This window comes from Heliangelus exortis, chromosome 1 (genome assembly GCF_036169615.1).
Source record: "Heliangelus exortis chromosome 1, bHelExo1.hap1, whole genome shotgun sequence".
In the NCBI taxonomy this organism is placed as follows: domain Eukaryota; kingdom Metazoa; phylum Chordata; class Aves; order Apodiformes; family Trochilidae; genus Heliangelus; species Heliangelus exortis.
Genome location: NC_092422.1, coordinates 196,323,451 through 196,343,835, shown reverse-complemented (window position 1 = coordinate 196,343,835; position 20,385 = coordinate 196,323,451). Strand labels below are relative to the sequence as shown.

Genomic DNA, 20,385 nt, shown 5'->3' with positions numbered 1-20,385 from the left:
ACCAAGGTCAGGGTGGACCTGGCAAGGTTGGAATTTGATGAATGAACCTGAGTGTGACCCAGCCTCAGCCTGCACATTGGTGGGACCCAAAGAGGATGGAAGAAATTTCATAAAAAAAATCATAGGATCACAGGGAGCTGTTGGGATGAGACCAGAGGAGGACAAACAAGGTGATGGGAAGGCTGGAAAAGCTCTGGTTTAGTGGCAGGGTGGGAGATTTGGGGTTGGTTCAGCCTGGAGAAGAGAAAGTGGCAATGGGGAGACCTTAGAGCACCTTCCAGTGCCTGAAGGGGCTCCAGGAAAGCTGGGGAGGGACTTGGGACAAGGGCCTGGAGGGATGGGACCCTCCGAGGGGGAAGGGTTTCCAGCTGGGAGAGGGGAGATGGAGAGGAGATCTTGGGGAGGGAGGGAGGGAGGGAGGGAGGGAGGGAGAAATTGTTTGGGGTGAGGGTGCTGAGCTTTAGAACCAGGTTGCCCAGGAAAAGAGTCTCTGCCCCATCCCTGGCAGTGTTCAAAGCCAGGTTGGATGGGGCTTGGAGCAATCTGGGAGGGAGGTGTCCCTGCCCATGGCAGGGGGGTTGGAATGAGCTGAGCTTTCAGTTCTCTTCCAACCCAAACCATTCCAGGATTCTCTTTCTTGGGGAGGGAGGGAGGGAGGGAGGGAGGGAGGGAGGGAGGGAGGGAGAAATTCTTTGGGGTGAGGGTGCTGAGCCCCTGGGTGCCCAGGTTGCCCCACTTAGAACCAGGGAATCATTTTGGTTGGAAAAGATCTTTAGGATCATCAGGTCCAACCATTCCCCCATCCCTTCCAAGGCCACCCCCACCCCATGTCCCTCATCCCCACATCCCCAGGGCTCTGAAACCCCTCCAGGGATGATGGGGACTCCAGCCCTGCCCTGGGCAGCCTGGGCCAGGCCCTGACAACCCTTTCCAGGGAGAAATTGTTCTTAATATCCCATCCAAACTTTCCCTGGGCAGTTTTTGCAGCATCTCTGAAGCTTTTAGGACACCACCCACTTGTAGGCAAGAAACATAATTCAGATATTCACCTTTGGTCCATTGAGTCCATCCAGACCTGGGATTCCTGCTTTTCCAGCCCTGCCAGTTTCTCCCTGTGGATGAAAGAGCATTGGATGTGCTGTAACTCCAACGTGACCTTAAAAAAAATTGGAAAAATGGCTCCAAAGTGGCAAGAGACTTAAGGGGGGGGGGGGAAATATATTCCCACTCCTAGCAACAGAAAACCTAAATATAGGCAAAGTCCTGCTTCAGGCCAGGTAAAATTTTAGGCTGCCCTGCCTCCCAGCCCACTTCCATGAAATGAGGTGGGAAATTCACTGAGCAGCACTTCATTTACCCAACAGGCCCATAACAACAACAACAAGAACAAGAGATTCCATTGGCTCAGCTGCCAACAGCTCCCTCAGCTCTTATCAAGCTGCTCCAGACCCTTCCTAAAGAGGCCAGGAAGGGTCATTATCCCTGTTTAGTGGGGAAGGACCAATGGTGGTGACATCTGGAGCCACCAGCCCAGCATTAAGTGCAAATCAAGTTCAGACAGTTGCTAAGCCACAGACCAGGAGGGGATTTGGGCAGAGTCTGTTTTGGTTTGTATTTTGGGTTTTTTTTGTTTGTTTGGGGATTTTTTTTTTTTTTTTTTGGGGGGGGGGGGTTTGTGGTTTTTTTTTTTAACCCTAGATTACCCAAAATTTCCCTGCAAGCCCTCACACCACCCCATCTATAGATCCCAGCTGTGCCTGGCCATGTCCCCCTGTCCTCCTGCAAGCCCAAGCCACCAAGAGGGACTCTCCTCCTGCCAGGGTGGCTTCTCCTGGCATCACCTTGTCCCAAAGATGGGTGGGAAACCCTGCTGGAAGTGAGGCAGCTGGAGCAGGATGGAAAGACTGGGTTGAGCTCACCTTGATGCCCTCAGCTCCAGGAGTTCCCCTGTGTCCTGGGAGCCCTCTGAAACCCTGAGGAGAAAGCAGAGCATGGCCTGGAGCCATCAGATTGGTTTGGTAGGAAAGGACCTTTAAAAATGTCAAATTCAAGTGATAAGGAACCACTCAGCTGTGTCCCTCAGCACCACATCTCCAGGGATTTTCAATCCTTCCAGGGATGGGGACTCCATCACTGCCCTGGGCAACACGTCCAGTGAAGAAATTGTTCCCAATATCCAATCTAAACCTCTCCAATGATATTTTCAGGCTGTTTCTTCTTGTTAGGATCATTCAGCATGCAGAATGCTTTAGGTTGGAAGGGATATTAAAGGTCATCTGGTTCCAACCCCCTGCATGGGCAGGGACACCTCCCACCAGCCCAGGGGGCTCCAAGCCCCATCCAACCTGACCTGAGACACTGCCAGGGATGGGGCAGCCACAGCAATCCTGGGAAATTTATTTATTTATGTCAGGGCTGTGCTTGGGTCACTTTTCTGTCATCTGGGTCCTTTCAGCCCTGTCCCCTTCTGCAGGGTCAGAACCCCCCAAGTGGCTCAGTTAAATCAGCTGATGGAAGGACTGAAGTTCTCCCATCTTTGGGCATCCTGATGGACACTGGATGCAAGGAGATCCAAATGCCCCTGGGTTGTGCAGCTCTGAAACACTCCCTGGAACAGCACTTGGGGCTTTTATATCTCACTTGGAGATAGACCCCAAAACCATATTTTCATAGAATCCTGGAATGGTTTGGGTTGGAAGGGAGCTTAAAGATGATCAAAAATCCCTGCATGGGCAGGGACACCTCCCACCAGCCCAGGGGGCTCCAAACCCCATCCAACCTGGAAAATTTCCAGGGATGGGGCAGCCACAACTTCTGGGGGCAACCAGGGGCTCAGCACCCTCACCCCAAAGAATTTCTTCCCCATGTCCAACTGTTTCAGGAGCTGGAGGTACTTGGCTCAGTCCCACACATGGGTGTGTGCTGACAGTTTTGGTGCCTCAGTTCTTCAATCAAAATCCTTCCTTTCAAACTCTCCCTCAGAACAAGGGAGTTCTGCCACGGGGCTGCAACTCTTTGGCATGGAGGAAAAAAAATATCCCATTGGTTTGGTTTTTTTTTTACCTCCTGGGTTGAGTGCATTTTAGAGACAAACTCCAACCCAGTCTTGCTGTTGAGGTGATGTCCTCACAAATCTGGGGCATTTAAAATATCCAGGTCCTCCTGCATTTGCCTCCCTTGAAGATGATGGAATTGTGGAATGGTTTGGGTTGGGAGAGACCTTAAGGATCATCCAGTTCCAACCCCTGCATGGGCAGGGACACCTCCCACCAGCCCAGGGGGCTCCAAGCCCCATCCAACCTGGAAGATTTCCAGGGATGAGGCATCCACAACTTCTGGGGGCAACCAGGGGCTCAGCACCCTCATTTGTAAACTGGGAGAAGAGACCATCTCCCAGTTCACTCCAACCTCCTTTGCAGAGAACAAGAAAGTCTGAACTCACCCTCCTCTTCTCCAGGCTCAGCAAACCCCATCCCTTCAGCCAATCCTTGTGAAAATTGAGCTCTAAAGGAAGCATCTTGGGCTTTGGTGGGAAGCCAAAGAATTCTGGTGGGCACAGGACTGGCCTTGGTGGCTACCTGGTGGCTACCACCTCTTCCCTTGCCCACAGCATCTTTGCCCAGCAGGCCCACTACAAGAGTTTGAGGTCTTTTTTTTTTTTTTTTTGTTCCAAACTTGATTTCACAGAATTATGGAATGTTTTAGGTCAGAAAGGAACTCTGGAGGCCATGTCACCCAACCCCCCTGCTCAAGAAAGTCCATCTAAAGCTGTCCAGACAGCTCCTGAATATCATAAAAAATGGAGATTTCACCCATTTCCTACCTTTGATCCTTTCTGCCCAATGTCACCAGTGGTCCCAGGATCACCTTTTTCCCCCTAAATGAAAAAAAAATAGACAACTCTATCAAGAAAATCATGAAATCTTAAGAATGCAGCCCTAGTGGTGGCATCACCTTGGGTTTATTTTGTGCCTTTAATCCCTTGAAAATCCACAGATTTGCTGGAAATACAACCAGCTCCAGACTGGGACAGGGAGTGACAAAGATTTGAGTGAAATGGGATAAAATGTTGTGATTTGTCACCACGGGGCTTGAAGTTTATCCTGGGAAATGGTTGGAAAATTCCCCTTGAGGAACTTTGTGTTCCTGGGAATGTTCCTGGATGGCAACAATCTCAAGGACCTGCCCTGTGGAGATGGTAGAAAATCTCCTTTAACTCTTGTGTTGGTCACTGCCCCTGGAAACTGAGTTTTAAATTCCATGGCTGGATCCTTCAGGCACCACCTGGACCATCCAGAGGTTCCTCATTAATTTCCAACCAGGATTTCCTTTCCTGCTCCTTCCCCCAAACCTTCTGGGGTTTGTTGGTTTTCTTTCCCTCATGGGAAAATAAAGAAGGGAAAAAAAAAACCTCAAAAACCACAAAACCCCAGAAGATTTCAGCTTGGATTCCCAGCAACCACCATGGGGGTGGGAATAAGGGGCCAGAGTCCCATCCCTGTGCAGGAATTTATTTGGGGTCAGAGAAGGCATCCTGTGGGACAGAGAACCAGCTTGTCCCAGGAAAGTCAGGTCCAAAAGGTCTTTAGCAAATGATGGTTTTGTTTTGTGCTTTCTCCACCTGGCAGCTCAGCAGAGAGGAGAATTGGACTTGAAGGAACTTGAAATCTGGGCCTTGGGGAGGAAGGAAAACTCATGCTGAAAAACGTGGGAGAATTTAGAAGATGCTTAGAAGTATAATTTAGAATTTAGCATAATATATATATATATAATTATATATATAATATATACATATATCATATATATTTAGTTTAATTTAGTATAATTTAGAATTTAGAAGAATTTAGAGATATGGACAGAGTCTCTGCTGGCATCCAGGGAATGGCTCTTCCTAAAGGCCTGGATGTCCATAAGAGATTTCTCCAGGAGGTCATAGGAGCAATTTCATTTCTTTTTTGGGAAGACTCATCTTTGGGCAAGAACCTGGCTCCAGTACTGATGCAGGGAGGGTGTGGGAGGAGAAATAAATCTGGGGTCAAGAAAGGCACAAGGACTCTTCCTCCCATGTCCTTTCTTGCTACTCACCACCTTCCCCTTCTGTCCCTGCAGACCTCTGACACCTTTGGCTCCCTTGTTCCCATTCTTCCCATCAATGCCAGCTGCTCCCTGCCAAAAAGAGGAGAAAAATTTATTTTTCTCAGCCAGCCCTTGCAGAGAGGGGGTTGAGGACACTCTGCAGGATGGAAACTCAATGGGAAGAGTCCAGCCAGAGGTCAGAAGATGCCCTGATCCGAGCACCAAGGGCTGAGAGTGGGATTTATAGAATTATGGAATGGTTTGGGTTGGGAGAGACCTTAAAACTCAACCAGTTCCAACCCTTTCCATGGGCAGGGACACCTCCCACCAGCCCAGGGTGCTCCAAGCCCCATCCAACCTGACCTGAGACACTGCCAGGGATGGAATCAACAGCCTATGGAAAGGGACCAGGACTGTCCTGAGTCCTGGACAAGGACAGCTCTGGAGCTGGGTTAGATATTAGGAAAAAAAGGACCATGAGGGTAATAAAACACTGGAATAGGTTGTCTAGAGAGGTGATTGATGCCCCATCCTTGGAATTATTTAAGTCAGGTAGGATGGGGCTCTGAGCATCCTGACCTAGATGAAGATGCTCACTGCAGGAGGGTTGGACTAGATGACCTTGAAAAGACCCTTCCAAGCCACCCCATTCTGTGATTCACATGATTTTATGACAATAAAACTTGGAGATGGCAGCAGGCACATCCCTGCTTCACTTGGGCAGGGAAAGGAGATCAGAGGGATGATCCTTTTCAACACCTCCTGCACTGGGAAAAAGAACAAAATGAAAATAACAAGATCAAGATGAAAAAGAACAGGACCATGATGAAGATGAGACCTTCTAGTCCATGAAGGGGACCTACAGGAAATCTGGATTGGGGGTAATGGTTTTAAACTGAAAGAGGGGAGATTTAGGTTAGATATTAGGAAAAAAACTCTTTACCATAAGAGTAGTAAGAGACTGGAATAGGTTGTCTTGGGAGGTGGTTGATGCCCTATCCCTGGAAGTGTTCAAAGACAGGTTGGAAGGGGCTTGGAGCACCCTGGGCTGGTGGGAGGTGTCCCTGCCCATGCAGGGGGGTTGAAAATGGCTGATTTTAAGGTCCCTTCTAACCCAAACCATTCTGTGATTTTAAGAAATTAGGTGGGGGAAAAAGAAGAAGAAGGAAAAAAAAAAAAAAGAAGAAGAAAAGGACTGAGCACTGGGCAAGGGAAAGGAGCTGAATGGCAATTTGTTCCCTTGATTTCCAGCCTGTGCTTGGTCAGGACAACCACAACCACAGTTTCAAGGCAATTAGGGGGGGGAGTACTGCAAATGGCTCTTGCTGTTTGGTTCTGTTCTCCTAAGGTGTTGCTGGAACAGGCTTCAGCCTCCTCACTGCAGGGACATCAGGTACCAGGAGAGGCTGAATCATCAGTCCTGAGCACTGATGCCAAGAAATCTCTGAGCAGCCCAGGATCTCTGCTGCCAGGCATGAATTCCTGCCAGGCTTTGGGCTGGAGCCAAGGAGGAACCTGCTTTGTCTCCAGGCTTATTTTTTTTTTTTTTTTTTTTTTGCTTCACTCAGATGAAGGAGTTGGGGAACCAAGCTGGGTCACCCTGGGAAAGCACAAACCCCCCAATGGCCCAGCCTGGAGGGATGGATCTGTTTGAAGATGCACATCAAAGGGCTCCCAGGCTGCAAATTCTGCTAAAAGGTTTCCCCCATCCCTCCTCCTGGGGTTTGCTGCTCAATATTTGATGGGATGATGCATCTGGGAGTCTCACCCTGAGAGTTTCAGCTCTGGTTTTATCCCTTCCTTGCTGTCTATGGACTGTCCTGCCCCCAGAAATATTTGATGTAACCTGGAGCACCCTCTATGAAAAAAAAAAAAAAATAAATCTTTTCTGGGTATGGGAGCTGCCCCTCACAGCTGTCACCAGCATTCCTTCTCAGGCCTTACATCTCAAATGAAGGGCAAAGCCTCCAAGGTTTCTTGGAAAGAGCTGGAAATCTCTTGGTGGTCAGAGCACCAAGCTGGGTGACTTCCCTTTGACCAGCCTGGCCTCATCAGGAATGTTCAGGATGCTTCAGGGCACTCTCCCAAGGCAATAACCTCTCCAGAAATGATGTTTATTCCACTCTCAAAGGCAGAGGGACCTCTTCCTCAAGCCCAGGCTCCAAACTTCACCTTCCTCTGGCTTGGAATAACATGAGGTTCAACAAGACCAAGTGCCTGGTCCTGCCCTTGGCTCCCAAAACCACCAGGAAGGTGGAAAGAAGAAGAAAAGAACCTGGGGGTGTTGATCATCAGGGCCTGAATATGAGCCAGATTGTGACCAAGTAGCCAAGGTGGCCACCAGGATCCTGACTGGGCTGGGCTGGGCTCAGCAGTGGGGTGGGCAGCAGGAACAGGGCAGGGATTGTCCCCCTGTGCTGGGCACTGGGGAGGCTGCACCCCCAATCCTGGGGTCAGTTCTGGGGACCTCAGGAGCAGAAGGAGATTGAGGGGCTGGAGAGTGTCCAGAGTGTTTCAGCATCCTCACAGGAAGGTGCTCTAAGCTCTCCCCATTGCATCACCCCAGCTGTGATGGTTTTATCTCTGGTCCCAAATTCCATCTCCAGTGGGACAAGCAGAGCTGAGATGGGGCACAGAGCAGAGGGAGGGGATGGAAAACCAGCACTAACCCCTGCCAGGGGCAGGGACATCTTCCATGAGACCAAAACTGCTCCAAGCCCCATCCAACCTGGACTGGAATGCTTCCAGGGATGGGGCAGCCACAGCTTCTGGGGGCAACCTGGGCACCCAGGGGCTCAGCACCCTCACCCCAAACAATTTCTCCCTCCCTCCCTCCCCAAGGAACAGAATCCTGGAATGGGTTGGGTTGGAAGAGAACTGAAAGCTCAGCTCATTCCAACCCCCCTGCCATGGGCAGGGACACCTCCCTCCCAGATTGCTCCAAGCCCCATCCAACCTGGCTTTGAACACTGCCAGGGATGGGGCAGAGACTCTTTTCCTGGGCAACCTGGTTCTAAAGCTCAGCACCCTCACCCCAAACAATTTCTCCCTCCCTCCCTCCCTCCCTGCCCAAGATCTCCTCTCCATCTCCCCTCTCCCAGCTGCAAACCCTTCCCCCTCGCAGGGTCCCATCCCTCCAGGCCCTTGTCCCAAGTCCCTCCCCAGCTTTCCTGGAGCCCCTTCAGGCACTGGAAGGTGCTCTAAGGTCTCCCCATGGGATCCTTCTCTTCTCCAGCCTCAACACCCCCAACTCTCTCAGCCTGGCTCCAGAGCAGAGCTGCTCCAGCCCTCCCAGCAGCTCCAGGGCCTCCTCTGCACTGGCTCCAACAGCTCCGTGTCCTTCTGCTGCTGGGGACCCCAGAGCTGGACACAGCTTTACCCCAGGGGGGGCTCCCCAGAGCCCAGCAGAGGGGGACAATCCCCTCCCTGGCCCTGCTGGGATGGAGCCCAGGAGAAGTTTGGCTTTAGGAGACAGCACAGCCTAAACCTCCAGAATAACTCATGGAAAATAAAGATAAAATAATGAAGGTGTTTGCGAGCACTTAGAAGATAAATTCAGACCTGGGCTTGTGGAGATCAAGTCATGTCAGGATGTTTTGTCCTGACCCAAGTGTGAGAAACAGATGATGTGAATCAGACTCTCAGAGTACCCTGAAGCTGCCAATAAAAGCAGCCTGAGCTTGATGGAAGTGAAGATGGCAGGCACCTGACCTCAGGTCAGATGAATTTCACCCAGGACATTGCAGATCACAGCCCCTCCAGCTCTGGTGTGACTTCTGCAATTTTAGAAAAATAATGAAGGAGCAACCTCAAGCTCTTTTATCTCAGTCTGGCTCCAAGCACAGCACTGACAGCATTAACCTGCACCAGCAAAATCCCCCAAATTTTCCCCAAAGAAGCCTTTTTTTAGCTTCCCTCAAATATTGCATGGCAAGATGCCACTTTCTGATAGCTCCTGGCATTTTGTGCTGCTCAATGGGGGTGCCAGTAGGAAAAAAAACCCACAAACCATGTCCTCCCCCCCATGGCAGGATGATGGAATCCAACTTTGCTTCCTCTGCCCTCAGCATCCTCAACCAATGTGTCTGCTCTACTCCTCTGCTACTGCTGCTTCTCATCTCTTCATTCACAGAATTATCTGGGTTGTGAAAGGTCCTCCAGCTCTGAACCTAACACTGAGAAGCCTTCAACGAAGCCATAGCCCTCAGCACCCTGTCCCTACAACAACCCCACTCTGTCCCTACAACAAGGCATGGAAATAATAAGCAATAAATGCACATTTCATGCAACCCTTGGTGTAGGCAGCAGGTGGCAGGACCTGCTGAGTAATGAGCTCAGTGGGTGCTCAGCCTCACCTGTGCCCAGTTAGGGCTGCCCCAAGTGCTCATGCTCAAAGATCAAGGGCCAATAAAAGGTGGGGCCTGAGACTGGCAAAGGGCTCCCTCTGAAGCAGCTCAGCAGCCGTGCTGGTTGGAGGCCAGTCCCCTACTGATCCTGTCCTCACTCTGAGCTTACCATCGCTTCAAAGTTCTTCTCCTGCTACATCTGGTGGAGAATGCGGGCATAGACTCTTGTCTAAGCCCTCCTCTCTGAGTGAACTTCTCATCTTTCTCCCGGAACTCGAGAAATTAGGGTAAGAGAGACCCCTTCTTTCTCTTATTACTTACACTGCCAAGCCTCTTGCCAAAAGATGGGTCTTACTGCCAGTAAACCCACTGAAGCTGCCGCCACTGAGAAAATCGTGGCACAAGCAGAGAGCCAGGAACTCCTTGGCTCCCCGGGTCCAGCCAAAGCCCGAGACTTATGGGAAGAGGTTTAGGACCTACTGGCGGACCTCAATTCAAAAGAAATTAACGGCGACATCATCGGCGCCGATAACACCTGGCGAGTCGTATGCGGCCTACTGGCCATGATGAAAACTGAGGTGAAGGCGGCACTCGCCACTGCCACACCTCCATTACTAAAAACTGAAGCATTCCCCCCCAAGAAAGTGCCCGCATTCTCCACCAGATGTAGCAGGAGAAGAACTTCGAAGTGATGGTAAGCTCAGAGTGAGGACAGGTTCAGTAGAGAACTGGCCACCAACCAGCACGGCTGTGAACCTGCTTCAGAGTGAGCCCTTTGCCAGTCTCAGGCCCCACCTTTTATTGGCCCTTGATCTTTGAGCATGAGCACTTGGGCCAGCCCTAACTGGGCACAGGTGAGGCTGTTGCAGGTGGCGGGGGAGGTGAAAATTTAGAAGTAGTTATGCTAAGGTTTGGACTGGTCAAGCAGGACAGAAAAGCAGGAAACCGACAAGGAAAGTGTTAATGTGCTGAGAAGAGGGGAAGAGTTTATCAACAAGGAATGCGCTGGGAAGAGGGGAACAGCTTATCAAAGGGGATTAGTCGAGCATGAACATGAAGAAAAGTAAACTGACATTGAAGATAAGGGTTATTACGCATGTAAGGGGGGTTGATGGTGGGAGACAGTCAAAACAATATCTAAAATTGAAAAAGTATGAGATTTGCGGTTCGTAGATGTCTCTCTATTGTTATCTGCGTGTAGCTGTTTCGCAACTGAAATTCCGCACGAAGGCTTCATTGTAAAAAGGGTATAAAAGCTGAACCGAAAAGGGGGATCGTTGGAATCCTGATTTGGGACGCTAGTCCTCAGGTTTCCCGGGGCCCCGAATAAAGCACCGCATAAACTGGCACTCTGTTGGTTTGTGTCTTGACTTCGGGCAACAAGGCTGAGCACGGACTGAGCTCATTACTCAGCAGGTCCTGCCACCTGCTGCCTACACCTTGGTGCAAAATCCAACATCCTGTGAAAACAGAACGGTTCAGGCTGGAAAAGACCTTCAAGATCATCAAATCCAGCCTTATCCTAACCCTATTCCCAATGACCCAACCCATGTCCCCAAGCACCACATCCCTCTGGCTGTGGTCTTCCATCCCCATGGCTGCTTTTCCAGGAAAGCTTGGGGACCATTGGATTTGGGGAGCAGCACCAAACCAGCATCACCTCATCCCACCCCATCACCCCCCACACGTGGCTGTGGGGAGAGGACCAATGGTGCAACCCCAGCTCTCTACCCAAGACTTGGAAAAGCAAAGAAACGTGCTCCAACTCACAGCAGAGCCTGGCAAGCCTGGTTCTCCTGGTTCCCCCTGCAAGGAAAACGGGGATGAGTTATCCTTGGGAAGAGTTGGAGTCCCTCTGGAAGTGGGGTTTGCTGTAGGGAAACCTCCAGCTGTGGAAGAGGAGGCACAGGGACCATTGGGGACCCTTTGGAGAAGCTTGGAGGGGACAGGTAGGACACCTCAAACATCTCATTGGGGCAACTGGATGGAGCTCCAGGTCTCCCATGACTACAGCTGGAGCTTGGACATCTCACACCCAAACACTGATTTCAGCAAGTCAGAAATGATGAGTTTTTAGCCCAAGAAAGAGGCCAGAGCACTCTGCTATGTTACAAAACAGGAGAAGCCTTTAGGGCTCCTCTGGTAAAGTGCAGCTCCTTCTGCTTCCTGGAGATCCCATCACCTTTCCATCAGCAATCTGGGAGAGATGTTTGGTGAGGAAACTCTGGAAGGATTTTTACACATCAGTTTTTGCAGCTGGGTAAAAGATGGATGGAGCTTTGAGGGACCTGGTCCAGCAGGAGGTGTCCCTGAACCAGAGGAGCTTTAAGGTCCCTTCCAACCAAAACCAAAGTGACCCAACACAACCCAACACAACCCAACCCAACTCAACCCAACCCAACTCAATGCAATCCAACCCAACCCAACTCAACCCAACCCAACTCAACCCAACTCAATGCAACCCAACCCAACTCAACCCAACCCAACCCAACTCAACCCAACTCAACCCAACTCAACCCAACTCAACCCAACTCAACCCAACTCAACCCAACCCAACTCAACCCAACTCAACTCAACCCAACCCAATGCAATCCAACTCAACTCAACCCAACTCAGCTCAACCCAACCCAACTCAACCCAACTCAACCCAACCCAACCCAACTCAACCCAACCCAATGCAATCCAACTCAACTCAACCCAACTCAGCTCAACCCAACCCAACTCAACCCAACCCAACACAACCCAACACAACCCAACTCAACCCAATCCAACCCAACTCAACCCAACCCAACTCAACTGAACCCAACTCAACTGAACCCAACTCAACTCAACCCAACCCAACACAACACAACCAAACCCAACCCAACTCAACCCAATCCAATCCAACCCAACTCAACCCAACCCAACTCAACTGAACCCAACCCAACTCAAATCAACCCAACACAACCAAACCCAACCCAACCCAATCTATGATTCTTGTTCTAACAGAAGATCCTTAAGGTAGGGCTGCACTGTACTCACCTTCTGCCCCACTGGTCCTCTTGTTCCAAAAAGTCCCATCACTCCCTTGGAGCCAGCTTCACCTTTGACTCCCTAAAATTTAAAAATCCCTGGTAAATACATTTAAAGTACCTTCTGCTCTGGGAGGGACTTTCCCTGAGAGAAACCATGGAGATGGCAAAGAAGATGACAAAAAAGCACCATTTCTAGAGCAGATTTCTGCCCCAGGAAGCCCAAAGGTCTCTTTAGTAGCCAGGGGGTGGGAAGAAAGCCACTCAGAATGGCTCAGAAAACTCAACAAACTCTTCTAGAAGTGACTTGGTGGCCACTGAAGGTCTCAGCACCTCAGGATGAGTTGGCAAACACTCAACTCCAAGGCCCTGCTTGGTGGAAATGCTGCTCTGATGTTCCACCTAAAGATACTCAGCCAGGAGGTCTTTGTTTTGTGTTTTTATTTTATATATTTATATTTCTAATTTTTTTTTAGAGGCCAATCCAAAAGATACGATGGGTGGGATTTCAGCTGACCTAAAAAAACCAGGACACATCCAGAGGTTTCCTTTGGAGTCCCCAGGGGCCTCAGCAGTTGGGGTAAGGACAGGATGTGCCTCTTCCCAAGGAGGAAGCTCACTCTGGGTCAGGTGATTCCCAGCCTGAGCTACACTTGTGAGACAGATTCCCACGGGAAAGCAGTGGGGCTGGAGGTCCAGCTCAGACTGGACTGGGCTGCTGCTGCTGTAGGTATTTATAATTTATAATTTATAATTTATAATTTATAATTTATAATTTATAATTGTTTATAATTGATAATTTACAATTTACAGTTTAGAATTTAGGATTTAGGATTTAGAATTTAGAATAATTTAGAATTTAGGATTTAAGATTTAGAATTTAGGATTTAGGTTTTAGAATTTACAATTTACAATTTACAATTTACAATTTAGGATTTAGAATTTTGAATTTAGGATTTAGAATTTAGGATTTAGGATTTAGGATTTCAGATTTAGGATTTAGGATTTAGGATTTCAGATTTAGAATTTAGGATTTAGGTTTTAGAATTTAGAATTTACAATTTACAATTTATAATTTAGGATTTAGAATTTAAGATTTAGGATTTAGGATTTAGAATTTAGAATTTAGAATTTAGGATTTAGGATTTAGAATTTAGAATAATTTAGAATTTAGGATTTAAGATTTAGAATTTAGGATTTAGGTTTTAGAATTTACAATTTACAATTTACAATTTACAATTTAGGATTTAGAATTTTGAATTTAGGATTTAGAATTTAGGATTTAGGATTTAGGATTTCAGATTTAGGATTTAGGATTTAGGATTTCAGATTTAGAATTTAGGATTTAGGTTTTAGAATTTAGAATTTACAATTTACAATTTATAATTTAGGATTTAGAATTTAAGATTTAGGATTTAGGATTTAGAATTTAGAATTTAGAATTTAGGATTTAGGATTTAGGATTTAGGATTTAGGATTTAGGATTTAGGATTAAGGATTTAGGATTTAGAATTAAGGATTTAGGATTAAGGATTAAGGATTAAGGATTAAGGATTAAGGATTTAGGATTTAGGATTTAGGATTTAGGATTTAGAATTTACAATTTAGGATTTAGGATTTAGGATTTAGGATTTAGGATTTAGAATTTAGGATTTAGAATTTAGGATTTAGGATTTAGAATTTAGGATTTAGGATTTAGGATTTAGGATTTAGGATTTACTACTTACAATTTATAATTTAGGATTTAGAATTTAGGATTTAGGATTTAGGATTTAGGATTTGGGATTTAGAATTTAGAATTTAGGATTTAAGATTTAGGATTTAGGATTTAGGATTTAGAATTTAGGATTTAGAATTTAGGATTTAGAATTTAGGATTTGGGATTTGGGATTAAGGATTTAGAATTTAGAATTTAGGATTTAGGATTTAGGACTTAGAATTTAAAATTTAGAATTTAGAATTTTGAATTTTGAATTTAGAATTTAGGATTTCTAATTTAGAATTTAGAATTTGGACTTATTTAGAATTTAGAATTTAGAACTTAGACTTTAGAATTTAGAATTTCTAATTTCTAATTTAGAATTTAGAATTTAAAATTTAGAATTTAGAATTTAGAATTTAGAATTTAAAAAATTTAGAATTTAGAATTTTGAATTTTGAATTTAGGCTTTCTAATTTAGAATTTAGGATTCGGAATTATTCAGAATTTAGACCTTAGAACCTACAACTCAGAATTACTCAGCTGCGTGTCCATCCGAGGTCAGACTTCTGGAGCCCCCCCAGAAAATATAACACAGTGCAATAACCTGATACAAAACTCGGGATCATGAGCCTGGAAATCACCGGGGTGGGGGGGTTGATGCCCCCCAGCAGGGAGGGGATGGGCTGAGGGGGCTCTCAGAGAACGAGGTCCCTACCTTTTCCCCCACGGGGCCGTCCTCTCCCTTCTCACCTTTGTCCCCATCAACACCCGAGAGGCCCCGCTCGCCCTGGAAGGGAAAAAAAAAGAGAAATTAAAGGATTTTCCCTCCCTCTTGGAAGTTCTGGTTCCCCGTGCTCCTCCCCTGCTGATGGGGAAAGGGAGAGCCTAAAAATTAAACTTACAGCATCTCCTTTGCTGCCTTTGTAGCCCTGGGGTCCAAAAATTGTGAGGGGTTCACCCTAAAAAAAAAGAGATTTTTTTTTGGCCCTGGAGACACCCAGGGACACAACCTCAAGGGTCCCACTGGGTGGAACCACGCTGGGGATGAGGGGAAAAAGAGTAATAAAAGTGTTTAGGCCTAAATGAGGAATTCAAGTGGTTAATCCTAAATTAATTAAAACCTAAAATTCAAGTGGTTAATCATAAAATTAGTTAAAACCTAAAATTCAAGTGTTTCATCCTAAAATTAATTAAAACCTAAAATTCAAGTGTTTCATCCTAAAATTAATCACACACCTAAAATTCAAGTGTTTCATCCTAAAATTAATTAGGCACCTAAAATTCAGGTGTTTAATCCTATAATTAAATAGGCACCTAAAATTCAAGTGGTTAATCCTAAAATTAATCACACACCTAAAATTCAAGTATTTCATCCTAAAATTAATTAGACACCTAAAATTCAAGTGTTTCATCCTAAAATTAATTAGACACCAAAAATTCAAGTGTTAAATCCTAAAATTAATTAAAACCTAAAATTCAAGTGTTTAATCCTAAAATTAATTAAAACCTAAAATTCAAGTGTTTAATCATAAAATTAATCAGACACCAAAAATTCAAGTGTTTAATCATAAAATTAATCAGACACCTAAAATTCAAGTGTTTAATCCTAAAATTAATTAGGCACCTAAAATTCAAGTGTTTCATCCTGAAATTAATTAGACAGCTGAAATTCAAGTGTTTCATCCTAAAATTAATTAGACACCTAAAATTCAAGTGTTTAATCCTAAAATTAATCACACACCTAAAATTCAAGTGTTTCATCCTAAAATTAATTAGGCACCTAAAATTCAAGTGTTTAATCTTAAAATTAGACACCTAAAATTCAAGTGTTTAATCCTAAAATTAATTAGACACCTAAAATTCAAGTGTTTAATCCTAAAATTAATGAGACAATTAAAATTCAAGTGTTTCATCCTAAAATTAATTAGACACCTAAAATTCAAGTGTTTCATCCTAAAATTAATTAAAACCTAAAATTCAAGTGTTTAATCCTAAAATTAATGAGACAATTAAAATTCAAGTGTTTCATCCTAAAATTAATTAGACACCTAAAATTCAAGTGTTCAATCCTAAAATTAATCAGACACCTAAAATTCAAGTGTTTAATCTTAAAATTAATTAGACACCTAAAATTAGTGATTAATCTTAAAATTAATTAGACACCTAAAATTCAAGTGTTTCATCCTAAAATTAATGAGACACCTAAAATTCAAGTGTTTCATCCTAAAATTAATTAGACACCTAAAATTCAAGTGTTTCATCCTAAAATTAATTAGACACCTAAAATTCAAGTGTGATTTAATTGTGACTTCGTGCTCCTAAAAATTAAAATTTTGGGGTGATTTGACTGTGAACCTCAAGCTCCAAAAATAAGTCTTGGGGTGATTTGACTGTGAACTCTTGTGCCAAAAAAAAAAAAAAAAAGTTGGGGTGATTTGGCTGTGACCTTGTGCTCCAAAAAATAAAAATTTTGGGGAGATTTGGCTGTGACCTTGTGCTCCAAAAAATAAAAATTTTGGGGAGATTTGGCTGTGACCTTGTGCTCCAAAATTAAATACTGGGGAGATCTGACTGTGACCTCATGCTCAAAAAAAAAAAAAAAAAAAAAAAAGAAAATTCTGGGGAGATTTGGCTGTGACCTCGTGGTCCAAAAAATAAAAATTTTGGGGAGATTTGGCTGTGACCTCGTGCTCCAAAAAATAAAAATTTTGAGGAGATTTGAATGTGACCTCGTGCTCCAACAAAAAAAATAAATCTTGGGGTGATCTGATTGTGACCTCGAGCTCAAAAAAAAAAAAAAGTTGGGGTGATTTGATTGTGACCTTGTGCTCCAAAAAATAAAAATTTTGGGGAGATTTGGCTGTGACCTTGTGCTCCAAAAATGAATCTTGGGGGTGATTTGAATGCAACCTCGTGCTCCAAAAAAAAAAAAAAAAAAAAAAAAAAAAAAATGTTGGGGAGATTTGACTGTGACTTTGTACTCCAAAAAAAAAAAAAAATTTGGGAGTCCACCCAACAGGATGGTGAATGCCCTGATTTATGGACACAGAAGTGGAGCTAAGGATGGGGACTCACAGCTAAGTGTGACACAGAGGGAGTTTTTTTGGGGTTCGACCTCCAGAGGGTCTTCTCAAGGCAAGCAGTGGATCCAGGAATCCAGGAACCCCAGGGACACAGCTGTGTCAGGTGAGGCCACAGCTTGAGTCCTGTGTCCAGTTCATCCTAAAATTAATTAGACACCTAAAATTCAGGTGTTTCATCCTAAAATTAATGAGACACCTAAAATTCAAGTGTTTCATCCTAAAATTAATTAGACACCTAAAATTCAAGTGTTTCATCCTAAAATTAATTAGACACCTAAAATTCAAGTGTTTCATCCTAAAATTAATGAGACACCTAAAATTCAAGTGTTTCATCCTAAAATTAATTAGACACCTAAAATTCAAGTGTTTCATCCTAAAATTAATGAGACACCTAAAATTCAAGTGTTTCATCCTAAAATTAATTAGACACCTAAAATTCAAGTGTTTCATCCTAAAATTAATTAAAACCTAAAATTCAAGTGTTTCATCCTAAAATTAATTAGACACCTAAAATTCAAGTGTGATTTAATTGGGCCCCTCAGCTCAGGAAGGAGATTGAGGTGCTGGAGCAGGTCCAAAGGAGGCAACTGGGCTGGGGAAGGGATCCAGCACAGATCCTCTGAGGAGAGGCTGAGGGAGCTGGGGGTGTTGAGGCTGGAGAAGAGGAGGCTCAGGGGAGACCTCATCACTCTCTCCAACTCCCTGAAAGGAGGTTGGAGCCAGGGGGGGGTTGGGCTCTTCTCACAAGAGGCCATGGGCTTAATTAGGTTGGATATTAGGAAAAAATTCCTTACAGGGAAGGTGATCAGACATTGGGATGGGCTGCCCAGGGAAGGGGTGGATTCTCCATCCCTGGAGGTTTTTAAGAAGGGGCTGAACGTGGGACTGAGTGCTCTGGGGTGGCTGTGGATTAAAGGTTGGAGTTGATGCTCTCAGAGGTCATTTCCAAGCTGGATAATTCTGGGATTCTGTCTCCCACAATTTTCCCTGGGGAGGAAGGGAAATCACTCTCCACAACTCCCTGAAAGGAGGTTGGAGCCAGGGGGGGGTTGGGCTCTTTTCCCAGGCAACTCTCAGCAAGACAAGAGGGCACAAGAGGTCTCAAGTTGTGCCAGGGGAGGTTTAGGTTGGACATTAGAAAGAATTTCTTTCTGGAGAGGGTGATCAGGCATTGGAATGGGCTGCCCAGGGAAGGGGTGGATTCTCCATCCCTGGAGATATTTCCAAAGAGCCTGGATGTGGCACTCAGTGCCATGGGCTGGGAACTGCAGTGGGAGTGGATCAAGGGTTGGACTTGATGAGCTCTGAGGTCCCTTCCAACCCAGCCAGTTCTAGGATTCTATGATTCTGGGACATTCTGGGACATCCTGGTCCTCAGGGAGTGAAGAAGCCTGTCCTGGTTTGGGCCAGGAGAAAGGGGATTTTCTGCCTTGTGCTTTTGCTTTCAGCTCAGTCTCTTGTCAGGAGCTGCACTTGCTGAAATTCACAGCAAGTTTCTCAGGCAGTGGCTGCTGCTGGGACTGAGCCCACTCCATGGTTATAGTTACTGCTGGAGAATGGGCTGCAGAGCCAAGGACACTGCTCAGCTCTGAGGAACATTTTGCCCTCCAAAAGGAGAAAAGGAGTCAAGAGGTCCCACCTGAAACCCTCCTGTGGGGAGGAACAGACAAGAGAAATGACCAGAATTGACCAAACAGAGGATTCCATCCCATCCACCTCATCCTCAGGAGAAATTGGAGGGATCCCCAGGCTCAAAGCCCTTCCTGCTTCCCCTTCTTCCCCTCTCCCTCTTTGCTTCAGCATCCTGGGAGGATTCCATCCCTTCCTCTGCCTCTGCTCCTGATCCATCCCAGCCTGAATCTGTGTGTTCCTGCCTCCAGCTCCCAACTGCTCCTGAGCCCAGGATTCCAGCCTGGACTTTCCCAGGGCTGCCCTGCAGCCTCAGTGGGGATGGGAGAGTTCTTGGGGGAAAGGGGGGAGGAACCTGGGATCCATTTTCCTGTAGATTTGTAGAGATTTAGTCATTTTTCCTATTTCTCATTCCTGTTCCATTCAAGCTGTGTAGTTTAGTTCCCAACCCATCAGTCTCTCTCCCTTATTCTCTCTCCTTTCTTTATCAGGGAGGGGAGGGGGATTAATAGAGAGAATCTATTATTTGGTTTCATTGCCAGGGCAGTGTTAAACCCTGACAAAGCCACCAGAAGATTCTTCCCATCCTTTGCTCTGGCCAAGTGGTGGTTGTGTCTCCAAAGCTGGGAGGAAGCCTGAAGCCACCTTGTAATGGGAAATTGCATGGGAATTGCCAAGGGAAAAGGAGAATATTTACACCAGGGTGTAAACTTTACTCCAGGGTGACCATGGGTCATCCATCCATCCATCCATCCATCCATCCATCCCATCCATCCATCCCATCCATCCAAACTTGGGGAATCTTTTGCAGTTTTTCCATCCATCCCCATCAAATTCTGGCTTCGTGCACCCTCCTGCTTCCCTGCTCTGGGGATTCTCTAGTGGAGATGGGCTGGGGCTCCACCAATTTTGGGAAAAAAGGATCAAGATCTTCTAGTTTCAGGCACAGTGGGGTTCACACAGTCAGTTCTGTATCGATGAAGGAAGAATTAGGAAGAAAATCAAGCTGCAATCACACGGAAGAAACCCAAGCCCATTATTCCACCCCCTCTCTGTTTTCTCTCCACCTTATTTTTGATTAAGGTGTTATTTAGAAAAATGCATTACACATTCCTCAGGCTTGGGGGGTGGTTTTAGGGTCTCTTGACAAAGGAGATGAAGAATTGCTCTGTTTCTGGAGTGAGTCCCCTCTGAAGGCAGCAGCTCCCTGGGCCTGAGTGACCCTTCCCCATTCAGCACTCAGTGACTCAAAGGCAGAAATGTCCTGGAGCTTTTGGAAAACTCATTTTTGAGCAAGTGATCTCAGTCAGGGAGGAAGTTAACAAAACACTGAGGAGAAGTTCAGCGTTTTCTCTGCATTTTTCAGAAGAGGTCAGGGAGTTATTTTTCACATTACCTGGGGTGAGCCAGCTCAGCTCTGGGGTGAGCTGCTTCTACCAAAATTGGTGGAAATTTTCCTCCTCCTTAATTCACAGGAAACATTATTTTTCTTTTTCTTCTTCTTTTTCTTTTCCCCTTTTTTTTCTTTTTTCTTTTTC

The 20,385-nt window shown here is 45.7% G+C and overlaps 1 protein-coding gene across 1 annotated transcript in view; it reads right to left on the bottom strand.

Annotated features, from left to right (window-relative positions):
- The window catches only part of LOC139791758 (collagen alpha-1(VII) chain-like), a 128,618-nt gene that overhangs the window by 16,828 nt on the left and 91,405 nt on the right, over window positions 1-20,385 (bottom strand). Inside the window, exons 62-69 of the mRNA XM_071734356.1 lie at window positions 15,038-15,094; window positions 14,851-14,922; window positions 12,444-12,515; window positions 11,193-11,228; window positions 5,086-5,166; window positions 3,824-3,877; window positions 1,920-1,973; window positions 1,050-1,112 (exon numbers count right to left, since the gene is read on the bottom strand). Of these exons, the coding sequence (XP_071590457.1) occupies window positions 1,050-1,112; window positions 1,920-1,973; window positions 3,824-3,877; window positions 5,086-5,166; window positions 11,193-11,228; window positions 12,444-12,515; window positions 14,851-14,922; window positions 15,038-15,094 (489 nt within the window). The remainder of the gene's footprint in view (window positions 1-1,049; window positions 1,113-1,919; window positions 1,974-3,823; window positions 3,878-5,085; window positions 5,167-11,192; window positions 11,229-12,443; window positions 12,516-14,850; window positions 14,923-15,037; window positions 15,095-20,385) is intronic.